At 35.5% G+C, this 14100-nt stretch overlaps 1 protein-coding gene across 1 annotated transcript; it reads right to left on the minus strand.

The window, feature by feature from the left end:
- Positions 1 to 13752, minus strand: LOC132545498 (uncharacterized). Its single transcript, XM_060209180.1, has 15 exons — positions 13509 to 13752; positions 12563 to 12663; positions 11828 to 11973; positions 10146 to 10263; positions 9515 to 9615; positions 8737 to 8843; positions 8177 to 8307; positions 4470 to 4637; positions 4067 to 4191; positions 3568 to 3707; positions 3216 to 3283; positions 2822 to 2945; positions 1255 to 1539; positions 710 to 889; positions 1 to 311 (listed from the first exon to the last, which is right to left on the minus strand). The coding sequence occupies exons 1-15, from the start codon at positions 13750 to 13752 to the stop codon at positions 1 to 3; spliced, it is 2349 nt and encodes a 782-aa protein (XP_060065163.1).
- Between the last annotated feature and the right edge of the window lie 348 nt (positions 13753 to 14100).

The raw sequence follows: 14100 nt of genomic DNA on the forward strand, positions 1-14100 counted from the left end.
TTATGTAAGCAATAGTTTTTCTTTTGAACCGCTTAGATCCACACTTTTAGAGTAGAACACTTCCGGTTCCGGTTTACCATTGGTCTCCGTTGGTCGTTTGTGACATGGTACATCAAGAAGAAAGTTAATGTTCCTTCGTCTTTGTTTCACTATAAACGTGACAGCAAGTGTGACGACGTTGGAGATCACTAGGAAGCATAACGGGAGTACATAACCGGTATTTTGGACTACCCAACTGGCTTGGTTAGGCTCGTTCAAGGTAACACAAGTACTTCCCTCATTGTCTGTCTCTGATACCGCGGGTACACCACCTGATCAAAATAGCGATAGTCAGTGAAATGGAAACGAAATCGTCCCTTCTATTTGAAGACGCTTCTGTGATAGCCTGATCTGTACCAATTCGAATGGCACATATCAGTCACCATAAACACATATCACTATGTTGGGAATACTTGGTATTTTCTTGACATATTGACACACAGTTAGTTTATAATACACCAAACCAGTAACTTCTTACTATTACTCGACACCTCTCAGGGCTTCGTCAGTATATACCTAACTTAAATTCGGTTTAGAACAAACAAATGACGTCTGTTTCATTTTTTAAAAAATACGTGTTGTCAATCTGTGATTAGGTTAAACGCATTAAAACATAGGGAGATGTCAATTTTGATACAAAAACTTGGCCACCAGAAATACTGAGGTATACCTAAAAGCGCCCACAGACTACCATTACTGAATGTCTTGGTCTCCCTGTCCAGTCCAAAATTTCCACAGGTGGGAAATCCTTTGGGCAGTGCTGGCATGTCGCTAACTTCACCCTCTTGTACCATCAGACTCATTCCAGCTATCTGATGAACCTCAATATGACAATGCAAGAACCAGTATCCTGTAGGAAAACACAAAAAACCTGAAACAACGTTTTCTTGACAGAAACGTTTCATTACTTGAACTTGTGGAGTTTAATTGTTGTTTTACGTCCTATCAACAGTCATTTAAGGACGTGCAAGGATTGAGTGATTGATAGACAGTCGAAGTTTCCAGAGAAAAACCCCGATCAAAACCTGTCAAACCTGTGACCTAGAGATGGAGGGCTAGTGGTACAGACGGTCAGACGCTTTTAACCACTTTGCCACCACGGTCCATCATATCTTACATATGTTTGTGATCCTTAACATACCTTTGAATCATACGTAAAATTATGTTTAAGTCTCCTACCGTTATAGCAGTCGTCTTATGATTTCATAAACCTACCTGGATTGTCAGCAGTCATACGCAGGACAACGTATCCCTGTCTAGGTACGATGATTGTGTCCTTCCGGGGAGGATTGTTCAGGTTCACACCTGGGATTTTTCCAAGCCGCCAGGAAGAGTCACTCCAGGTAGCGTTGTCACAGATGGGCGTGTCACACCGAATGTCTTTGTTGGGCCCTGATATCCTGCCGTTACGTCTATCGTATTCCGGATATGCCATCTTTATAACGTGTGGATGATGACCATGAACATGGACGGGATGTGCTAGGCCGACAGAATTGTCGTCTGTGAAAAAAATAGATAAAGTTCTATTTATATGAACACGTCAGTTAATAATTATTTATAAGAATTTCTTTTTGTCTTTTATCATGTTCTTTCAAAACAATTTACATTGAATATGACATCCATAACACACTTAAAGCAAAGATCAACATGCTTGTGAACAATTAAAGATTACCAAAATCATCCAAGCTTAAATTCAATAAAACTAGGTCAAAATATGAACAACATAAAGTTTAACACGGAGACGTCATCGACGAAACCCACTCTGTAAACCTTGGTCATTCCAAGTAAGTAATGTCACGTCCTCAAATGAAAACAGCGATGGAACCTACAGCCAACCTTACGAACTTCAAACACGTCTAGCTTGATATCGCAGAAAGAAAAAGAATATTTCTCAATGAGATCACTTATTTTCCTTTCGCCTAAGTCAATGTATAACATATTTTGATGTCAAAGCTACAACAGTCATATCACTGCTTGAAGGTGTTAGCAACGTAAAAGTGATTAATTAGCATGGTAACACAGAAAATTGTCTTCGGTCGGAGAGGACATGCATTATAACGTTACCGTACCTCGGCTTTTGTTAACAAATGCCGCAACGTTTTAGCAAGATAATCACATACAACAGGATCATACTTCCTGAAATAGAGTGTCTGGTTAGACACTTATACATCAAGGTCTCAATCACACCTCTGGGAGAAGTAGAAAAATAATTGAGGAATCGACACCAGCCGCATCGAACGTTAGACTAGTTGATATGGATCTTGTAATAAGATTATACAGATGACTTCTTCGACTGATCACTTCAATGTGCGTCGTTATCAAGATGTGGTCAACTCAAGTTTACCATAACATTAATTATTAACATATTCTTTATATTGGCTGCATAAAAGTCGTTCTACGTATACATTAGATAAAAATAGTTTCAGCAAAGTCAATTTATTGTTATAACAAATCATGACATTAATTTCGACAGTGGTAGGTACAGTATGCTCTATACGTTAAAGATTCGTTATCGATACGATAAGAAAAGGGTAAAATGTCCTCCTGCAATGTTTCTACCTATACTTGAAGATATTGAAAACCCGAAATGAGTGAGGTTTTTTTTATCATGAACAATTTTTGATGCTTCAAGACCAACAGGGAAGACAACTACATTTACTGAGAATAAGTTCAACTTAACAGTGTGCTTTTCTAAGACCGTCAACTCATAATTTAAATCAGAAATTAAAAGATTTGAAATCTCATCTGAGTATGACTTTGGCAACATTGACGTCACACTTACTTATGTTGAGGAGTACTAGTTGTACGGTGTTATCCACATTCAGTTTAATCACGTGAGTGCACGTGCAATACTCGTCACAACGCTCCACACATTTTGTGAACATCTCATCATCATTGGGATAAGTCTGTTAAGATAAAGTAAAAGACTGTCAGAGTAAAATGTTTTTCCTGTTTGTCCTGAAGTCATTTAATAAAGTATTTCTTTAAGAAAATGAGTCTTAATGTTTGCAGATAAACAAGTCTTTGTTGGTTGACGCTTTGAAATCTTCATGCAAACTAAACATTCATGAAACGAGGACAAAATATGAACAAATAATAAATTTTCACAAGAGAACCATTGAAAAGTTAATGGAAAATAATCTTAGGAGTAAAACTTTCACAAAGAATAGACACACCTGTGGTGGCACGGAAGGTCTCATAAAACCCTTGTTGTTAACAGCTGCAGATATAGGTGACCTACTCCCTACAATCAAGGCATTTATTTTTAATGAAACTCATACTTATCACGTGTATAACTAATATATATAAAGACAGATATAAAAGTTCTTCTGTGTCAGTTCTATTTATATAATGCTATAAAATCTGCGGTTTTACTTTAACTTGCAAAAAAGAAGCTTTCAACGTAGTCATCAAACTCTGATGAGAGTGACAGAGTATGAAGAAAGAATCGTCAAATATGAATATTAAGGTGTTAATGTGATATTTGGTTTGACATATAATCCATGGCTTCATGGCTTCATTACTTACTTGCATATACGAAGTTAAGAAAAAATTCCTGAAACGTTTCAGCGGAATTAACAGCAGGTACTGGATGGAGTGTTTGTTCTTCTGTGGTGGCCTTGAGATCCGCAACCGACGTGCATTCGGTATTATACTCCGAATTATACCTACAATAGTTACACAATAGGGCTTTGGAGGGTTGCTTTTTACAAATATCTGAGGTAAAAGGAAACAAAACATTTGTACTAAGAAAATTCATGACTGAGAATACCTTTTGAGTTTTTAAGAAAGTATTTCAGCACGGGCTTACTGTTAAAAAGACGAGACAAAACAATAACTTTGCATTCATATATTAACTCACGCGCAATTCACGATCAAAATGAATACTGGTGTTTCGGTGAGTAAACATCAGTTCTGTAGTTTGATTTTTATTTATACAATTGGTACTTCAAACATCTAAACAAACATACTTTTACATATGTAATATTGCATGTAATCTCGAGTCAGGATGTGATAGGATACTCACAGGAAGGGACAATTGACGACACGACATGGTTTGCTTCTCTCACAGACAGTTTTCTGTGAGGCTGGTAACACAACTTCGGTATCATGATATCGCAATACAGCCAGACCAAAGCTGGGGGACGATGACTGTGACGTTTGGGATAAAAGGATCACGAGCATAATAAGTGAATCATTCTTTATTAATATAAAAAAACTGCAACATTGTTTGAAGTAATAATATCTGTAATATAGGTTGTTTCAGAACTAATTTGCACGTGCGAGTATGATAAAGTATATTATAATCTGATTCCAGATAGAAAATAATAAATGTGTAATTATTTCATTTCTGACCATTCTTTTCTATTTGTCACCCACATAGCCAGTTGCTGTTCAGAGATTATTATAGAAATGACCTCGCCACCTACCTCTCCTGTTTCAGGAGTGTCCATGGTTTCGACGCGTATCCAGTACGAACCAGGTGGTTGGTCTGCATGGAGTATTATGTCAAATCGTTCACCACTATGTACCACAACGGAGTCAACTTCGAACTCTATTACCTCATTGCCATCAGCTGATATAACTGTCATCGGATGCTTTAGTGATCAGAAGGGTTGATATGCTTTTACCATAAACCATAATAAATTGTACATAGTTTAATAAATTTCGTTTTTTTCATATATCATATAAGTAAATAGGTATATTCTGAACCAGTGTCATATTATATCTGTAATCCTTATTTTAAAAGTACCTAGATACTTTACCCCTCCATTTGCTGTTTATACTTTGGTTGTAAGTCAGTCAGTTTGCCATATACACCAGAGTTACCTGTACAGAGGTACAATTAACTGATTACACCTGGTCAGGTGTTACATAATACCTGTAGGCAGTACCCAGGCGGGGCAGGGCTTATATAAACAATTTAATTGTCTGTCTATAACCAATAATGCAGCCAATGACAGTTTGTTTACCTGTAGGTAATTTCTAATTCTACAGCAATATGATATTAGTTTGAAACTTAAAGCTTGCAATAACATACATGTATGTTTCAGGGACAGGGGATTGGAGTTGGAATAGTTATAAGATCTAGAATATCAATAAATCTTGCTGTTTGACAGTTCTTCATGGAATCGATATACAGAACCAGAAAAATATTATCCTGTGATTCTAGGAGAAAGTTGATTATATATAGGATTATAGATACATTACTTGATAGCAGTGATGAAAGAAGGTATAAAGTATAGTATAGTAGATATTGTAAATAGGGAACAACTATCTGATATATTGGGGAGGGTGATTCATTTATAATGGCTATCAGAATATTATCTAGGGAAAATAGTCAGGGAAAACATTTTATGATGACCATCACAATATCTTGAGGGTAATTCTCTGAAATATTGGGAGGTTGGGAGAAGGGGTGGGAGTGAACATATAATAATCCTATACTGTGCTTTCTTTTTCTTGGAAATGTTCTCCATTTTTCTAGGAAGTCGAACTCAGTAATACCCATACTTTGCCATGCAAGTGCATTCCTTTAAACTTTACGTAAAAGGCCAAAGACCAGTTAGTTCCTCTCTGATAGATAACTATTCAGAAATGGAACTGGTCAGGATCCATCATCCTGGAAAACTTGAATCCTTTCAGTCTTATAGGGTATAACTACAGGCAGTTTACTGAAAACAAATATAAACGTCTTGGTTCGACATAATTCATCAGTATTTGGCTCGAGATACAAAACAGAAAGAAAATAAAAAGTCACTCTGTTTTATAATATTCATTTATTTTGTAGCAGAAATCATAAGGTTTATATACTGTGTACAAAAACAAGAGGTCCGTTTGGCTTGTATTGCTCACCTGGATCTTATAGCCTAACAATGTTATTCATGCCTTTGGTTGGATGTGTTAAATATTTCCAAATTAAAGCTCAGTCACTTAACCTCTTTGATGGGGCAAGACCAATGGGTAAATTCTTATTTCATTACTGTCTCTTTTGATTCCGAGAAAGAGTGTATGTGATTATCGGGTTGTTATCTCAACTATATCAATTATATGACCCAGAAATAATGTCATTAAGTTGTGCCGAAACTAATGGTAATTCTTATAACAAATGTGTTTATCTCTTGATGCCTAGCAATTCCATATATATGGTTATGAGGTGAGATTTCAACTGTTTTAAAGAAATTACCCAGAAATTAAGTGAATAGGGTTGGGCCACCCAAAGAGCCAGTTCTTACATCATAATTGTGTTTATCTCTTGATGCCCCTCATTGCTTTATATGGTTAAAGAGTGGGTATCTAAACTTTTTCAAAAATATAACAAGGAAACTAAATCCCTGGGGGTGAGGTCAGGCCCCAGAGCCAGTTGCAATTATCTCTTTATTCCAAGCAATGTTATACATGGTTATGGAGTGAAGATCTAAACTATTTTTAAACACATTTCACCTGTTGAGTCTCTCCATTTCTGCAAAATCGATTTCCATTCACCCAAAGATGCTTCTGACTAAATTTGGGCAGAATCCAATCATTCTTACAGGTAGAGTGGGATTTGTTAAAGACTTTGCTCTGTTTCCCGTATTGAGCCCTGCCCCTCCCACTCCAAGGGCTTTATCCCATTGTTTATACGACATTGATTCATCACCACCTTAACATGATTCAGACCAAATTTGGACAAAATCCAATCATTCCTACTGGAAGAGTAAGGTCAGGTGAGCTAAAAGTATACCCTCTCTCTATATTTAAATGATAAAACCTCTCTCCCTGCATGGGTACCTATAACTGTTTTTGTGATGTCTTCCAAATTAACTATGTACAATGAATGTGAATGACAAAAGATTTTGAGTGGTGGTTAGATAGAGTAGCATTGAACAATGATTTAAACTGCATCATACCGCTGTTAAGTCCTTCAAGTGATGCTATAGGCTTAAATTCTGAAGCATAAGAGGAAAACCCAAATGATTGAAAGAACGATTTAAAAAGGTAAGAAGGTGCCGCAACCCCAGAATTAAATAATAACATTATTTGATTATGCTAATGAAGATAATGATCACTAAAAGAAAACCAACTGCAAACAAATTGGCATAACAGATTGAAATGTGTGATTAAAATTTATCATTTTTCCTATATGTAATTTCTACTTTCACAGAAGAGTCCATATACAAGGCCAGATCAGTTGTATGATACATAAACTACATTCCTGAGGTTCATCTCTAAAGTCATTAATCACTTGTTTGTATTTTTTGCAATTCCAGGAGCGATCCTGTCACGAAGCGGCACATGTAAAATAAATATCAGATAAAATTATTGAATAAAATAGTTTCTTGTACATACAACGTGTGCATGACGTATTTACGCTGTGCTTTTGATATATCTTCCAAATGTTATCTGTACAAACATCTTGTGGATACATTTGGTATTTATTTTGTCCTAAGTAAGTCCATTGATGTTAGATTAAAACAATTACTGAGTCAATTTCGCATGCAAGGACACAATCTGAACATTGAAACAGGTCGTTATAATAACATTCCCAGAAGTACAGTTTGTGATCAAAATGATATCGAGGATGAACTACATTTTGTACTACTTTGTCCTACATATTCTGATTTAAGAAGTAGATACATTAAAAAGTAATAATATAATTATTTTCCTGTAAAAGTGTTAAGGTTTTAAACAAACTTGCTAAATATCTTTTGCATACTACAACTAAAAGAAAAACTCTCCTCGGTCAATAATTGTTATCATGTTGGAATAATTTCTGAAAAATTACTGTCGTGGGATTAAATGTAATAGACTTTTAATGTTCGTTAATTGCATACTGAAAAATACTTTAAATCAACCCTTCGTGTATTTTTGGATAATTTAGTTTCTGTAGTGGTGTTGCATTTGTGTTACCAAATTTCATAACGTCATGTTTATTGCTATGTTGTTTGTTTTCGAATGTTTGCTACAGTATTTCTGTTATGCTGTAATGAATGAAACGTCTGCACATAATTATATCTTCGAATAGAATTGTCCTCCGCCATACTTAAGAATTTGACACAATTTATTATGTATATTTGTATCCTATATGCTGTATTGCATTTGGAATAGATCAACTTGTTTCTTGAACTTGTAACTTGTTATGACATTATCTCCTCACCTGGTCAATTGATACCTGAAATGCATACACCATGGCGGCGTTAATGATGCGAAACCGGTACACCTCACTGGTCGTCACGGTGAAGACTTCGTAAAGTAGACCATCATTAGGTTGGGTGTGGTTGTATCTTCCTACATACAATGTATATTTTTAATTGTTAAAGTGTTATTGTTCCCAATTCTTGGTATACATAAAGAGTTCGGGTTGATGCATTGTCCATATCGAAAGGCGTGACCTGTTCACCTTTCATTGTCATATTTATCACAGGTGAGTCGATATTCAAATGGAAAATATGATAAAATTATATGACTTTGTGACATTTACTTTACTCTGTACACCTCATAAATAACACTTTGTTACACCAAAAAATGAATTGCCCGGGTTGAATATTCTAAATAAACGTCCTTAGGATATTTCGCTAGATACTAAAAAAACGACGGCGGTGACAGTAATACCGTGTACATGTACCCGGATATAAATGAATGGTTTGATAAGAAACGATAACATCACATTAACTATTGTACTTTCATATAAAATTGTCTCAACACAATGCCACTTACCCTTTCCGTTTATAAGAGCAGATTCGAAAGGAATGTCTGCTGTTATTTCCCCATCTTGGGAAGTTCGAGGCGTAGTACATCCTTCCTTGTCAGGTCCATGAAAGAACCTCAAAATGCGAAACAAAAAAAAATATAAATCAGGAAGTATTTACTACATGCAAACATCCTCATATTAAGTCGATGTTCATCTGAATAAAGATAGACCTATACCAAATTATTTTTTTTCAGTTGAGTAGGAAGTATCTTCACTCCGATTTGGGGGACACACAGAAATATAATGTGGATCTGGATGTCTAAAAAAACGCTTAATGTCAACTAGAAATAATCAAATGCTATCTAGCATAGATATCACAGCTCGCTGAAATATCAAGACTATTTTTAATGCGTGAAAATTATTATGTTAGTATGAACGCATTTATGAATTATCTACCAATCTTTTTATGAAAACATTGGCCGTTGTTTACGTCCCGTTGTGAAAATCAAGACAATTTGGACGTTATTTTCTTACATTTACAAACAGTTTCTCTCAATAATTTAGCAACGTGCATCAATTAAAAAAAAAGATAGAAAAAAATCTGAATATATTTTGTTTGTTCTTACATTTTCTCTGACATTGTCACAACATGATGCACATTTGTATTTTTGTTCATGTAACTGTACCCATTAACATTGATCAGATTGTGCAGAATCTACGACGTATATATTATAACACAAAATTATTGAATTAATTCAGGAACATTGAACTGGTACTTGATATAAAAAAAATCTGTTTACGCACGGGTTCAGATAAGTGTCGAGGTAATTCCAGATTTCCGGTCCCGACCGTAAGAACCAGTCTTGAAGGAACATCACGTAATCTTTGTCTACAGTTCCAGCGGCCTGTAATGAAAATTGATTATAAGCTCGTAGTTCCTTATCTGTTCTGTTGATGATTTAATTAAACATGTTTGTTTCCACTGAACAGTAAACATTTATTTTTTGCTCAATGCCCTGGTTATACCCTCTATTGGTCAAACGATCCAATTTAATGTTCCAGTCTGTTACCCTCTATTTCTCTAAAGTTACCATGCACTGTTCCTCCCATGTACAGTCTGACACTTTATCTCTAACCTTGCCGATACCATGCACTTTCCCTCCCATGTCCAGTCTGTCACCCTCTTTATCTCTAATGGTACCTCCCACGTCCAGTCTATCATCCTCTTTATCTCTAACGATACGATGTACTGTCAACTATACCATACGCTGTCCCTACCATGTCCAGTATGTCACCCTGTTTTCCTCTAACTATAATATGCACTGTCCCTCCCATGTCCAGTTGATAGGTCTCTTACTGTGGATCCTTCCTTTCAATGTCCAATCATTGGTACATGCCATTAAGGATTTATAGGTACAAAGCCCATTGTACTTACGTTATCCGTGTTACCGCTTGCCCGAGGGAGGACTATAAAAGGACCAGCTATTCCATCTGTCCTCAGCGTACCTTGGTGAGCGTGGTAAAATCTCGTTCCAACTTCATTCGCAACAAATCTGACAATATCCAAAAGTTGCAAATAGCGTACATATTGATGGTATCGACCAATCCTCTGAATACCTTGAAATATTTGAATAAAGTTTAAAATATAATCAAAAACCAAAATATGGAAAGTTCTATTGTTTTTTAGGGGATTTGTTCAGGATCATCATAATATGGTAACATATACACTATATGTCGATTAATGAACCAAGCTGCAAACTACATGTCGATCGTCAATCTTGGACTTGTTACTGATGCTGGAGGACTTCAGTGTTACAGTAGTAGGAGAGGCATGTCAATCAGATCGACCGGAATAACTGTCAAAACATGAGGAGGTTCATTTGTTCAATAATTTAATAGATTTGATAAATGTTTAATGTATTATTGGATGATATTGAAAAAATCGTCAAGCATAGAAACAAAATACCGACACAAGTAAAATTGTTAATTCAAACTGAAAATCGATGAAACTAGAACAAAATGTAAACAAATAAACAAAGGAAAGATTTACACCATTGAAAAGGATCAGAAGAATTCGACCAGGTGTTCTGAAATGGTCAGTTTCTTCATCGACGGCTTCCGTCATGTAAATACTTGTCAATCCAGGTAAGTAATGAAACCTTGTGTGTGATACCGGAATAAACAGGGTTCTGAACGATCGTCGAACACATTTAAAGTCATGTCCCACAGGAGAATGCATTCTTGATGGCGACCATAAAATGTCCCCATAGTCTTCATCAACCTGAATTTTTGTCAACTCGTTCACGGAAATTGTTATGTATGGAACATGCCGCTGAATATTGAATCAAGTGCGAAATATAAACACATTAAGTTAAGAAAGCAAAAATAATTATTATCTACAAATGGACATTACAGAATAGTGAAATCCCGTGCCTGTTAATCGTAGTTAAAGTTCTAAATAATCTACTGATGTAGAAGAGCCGTCGTGTCAATGCTTTCTATTTCTGGTGGTTATATACGTGGGCATGGTCTATTAATCACTACCAATAAATAGTAGAAATGAAAGTGAAGAATTTGGCAAAGTTTTCTTTTCATGTTGTGATAAGATCGTTGATAAAAAAGTGGAAGAGTGAAAGCATACAACATGAAAAATTTCCTCCCTCTCAACATGCTACACGAATTTTTAACACACTTGGATTTTTGTTGATTGAGAAGAAGTCGTTGACCTTTAAAGTGTGTCATTGTCAATCATTTGATCCAACTTTCACCCCAACATATTAATGAATCAATAACAGTGATCTCGGCCTCTTTGAGTATTGAGAACAAGTCGTTTTTGTTTTGTTTTTGTTTTAAACTATTCCCTATTCCTCGAGCAAACTACTACACAAGTTACCAAGACCAATGATCAATTGATTGTTGTAAAGAAAAAAATAGTTAATAACAAGTTTGAAACCTGTGACTTTGGAATAGATCATTCACTTGGAGAACTTGGTCGCCCTTCATCTGAGCATGTTGCAAGCGCAACATCAGATTCCAAAGCCATTTGATTATTGAGAAGAAGCATACTTCATATTTGTTGGGAATTTCCCGTGTTAAAACAATTGTTCTTAAACCTACCTGTACACGAACGTGGCCTCTGGATCTATAGGACACTGCGAGATAGAACCTACCCCGTCCATCCATGGAGTACCGAGCTGGTTGAAACCATGCCAGTGAATGGTCACCCCATCTGACATAAGTTTATTCTTCACGTGTATTACGACCTATGGTAAGCAATTAGATCACAAAGAAACTTTAAGTTACAACTCGGCGAAAAGAAATAGGACGGATACAAATTCTGAAAAAAGATCTATTCTTTGTCTTTATCAAGCCTGTTACTTATTTTACACATATTTAGACCAATCAATGTATGAGAAAAAGAGATAAGAAATACACTATCAATATTTCATATGAATTTGTAAAAACTGAACAACGTAATGATACTGATACTGATAAGAAAATATCACGACAATGAAGAACGTTCAATATTAACTATACAGTATCCCTATAACGAAAACACGATAACCTAACTTTATCATCAAATAGATATATCACGATTTACACTAAATACAGTATCCTGATGGATTTATTACTTATTTCACTTACTACAATATTCCCACCAAAAATACGTATTACACTAACTACAGTGTCCCCATAATGATTGTACGTTACGTTTTAATACTTAATACAGATTTACGATAGATATTTACATTCACTGCAGTATCTCATAAATTTATCACGCATATATTAACTACAGTGTCCCCATAGATATACTCTCTGTACATTAACTATCCCCACAATGCATCTATGTACCTCTTGACCTTGGTATACCACCACGGAAGGTCCGGGCACCTGTTGGTTGATGGTGTACACTAATTTGTACCGTCCGTCTGCTGTGGTGACATTTTGTAGTTCTGTAATATATATATATAATTTACATAATTTACATGGTGAGTATCGTCGATGAGGTCTATCCAGAATCATTGATGTTGTTTTTTCTTTGTTTTTCTAGGTTATCCAAATTGATATCTTTCACATTCATACGTTTTTCCCCATCAGTGATTATAATGTTATTCTCAAAGGGTCACTATGAATGACTGATCTCTTGAAATATGTATATTAGATTACATGACCTTGCAGTGACATAGAAAACAATTTGGTGTTTACTAGTTCACATTCAATATTGACTGTTCAGATTCATATATTGTTCATTGCATTAAGACCAAAGCCCTTAATTAGCGATTTTAACATTAATAATTAATTCTCAAAAAGAGAAAACAAAACAATAAAGTGACACGAGAAACCATGAGCCGTAAAATGAAAAAAATTAATTACCCGTCTATGCTTTTCATGTATTTAGTCACACGATTCATGCTTTAAAACCTGTTTGTTGTTATTCTCATCATGTTCTCTACCTTCAGTGATTTTTTTTAGATAAAGTGTGTTAGGGAATTTATGTGGAAGACGATACACATATACCTGAAGTATGTAATCACATGAGCATGGTATTAACAATGACAGTCCCTGTACGTGTTGTTCAATGTCTCGTGATATGTGCCCTGTATGTAAATGACTCATCCCAAACTGAACGAGCATCAAACTAATTACCATCCCCGCAACCTTCAATGTGTGTTTATTCAGAGTTGAAAGCATTACAATCGGAGTCTGATCTTGTTAATATGCCTATTAAGGATAATGGAACCAAATAACCATACTTTTTTTTAGTAAAAACACTTTATCTGAACAAAGTATTTGATACCTTCATCTGTTAGCAGTTCAAAGGTGTTGCATGTTTCCCGTCTGTAAAGTGTTTCGTTCATTATGACCACTGGTTTACCCCTGTGACTCTCATTTACATAGTAAACCATGGTTTCTTTAAAATCGATTGTCCAGAAGAATTCGCACACCTTCACGTCTGGTCCACAACTAGGGGTTACTTCCTTTTCAAAAAACGAGCCGGTGACTGCTGTCACAAGACAGATGGTAAAGAATGGAGTCATCATATTGTCCTGTGATAAAAAACAAAGGTTCTTCATTATAATCGTTATTATAACCTGCATGATCTCCAATCCATATAGTACTCACATATCGATACATGTGCACGTTCTGATAACATTTATAGTTCCGCCTTTCAAAACTGATGAAGATTATACAGCATAAGATACAGTTGAGACAAGTGATTAATTTAACTACATTACATAGACATAGATTACTTATCATTGAGTGACTCTATGGTCATTCAAGTGAAAGAAGAACAAAAAAGAATATCAAAATCAAGTTTTGGAAGTGCGCTAGCGACCCGCCCCCTTTCCCATCCTCCATTATTTAACTACACTTTTTGACCAGGAAAC

Source organism: Ylistrum balloti, unplaced genomic scaffold (genome assembly GCF_031769215.1).
Source record: "Ylistrum balloti isolate Yb309-2 unplaced genomic scaffold, AGI_CSIRO_Ybal_v1 Utg369850, whole genome shotgun sequence".
NCBI lineage: Eukaryota > Metazoa > Mollusca > Bivalvia > Pectinida > Pectinidae > Ylistrum > Ylistrum balloti.

Bases quoted from the DNA above. Each gene is read 5' to 3' on its own strand.
- LOC132545498 (XM_060209180.1), bottom strand. From the start codon at position 13,752: ATGATGACTCCATTCTTTACCATCTGTCTTGTGACAGCAGTCACCGGC. The intron at 2,946-3,215 runs GTGTGTCTATTC...TTATCTTAACAG, and splicing joins GACCTTCCGTGCCACCACAG to ACTTATCCCAATGATGATGA. The intron at 890-1,254 runs GTAGGTTTATGA...GTTTTCCTACAG, and splicing joins TATGACTGCTGACAATCCAG to GATACTGGTTCTTGCATTGT.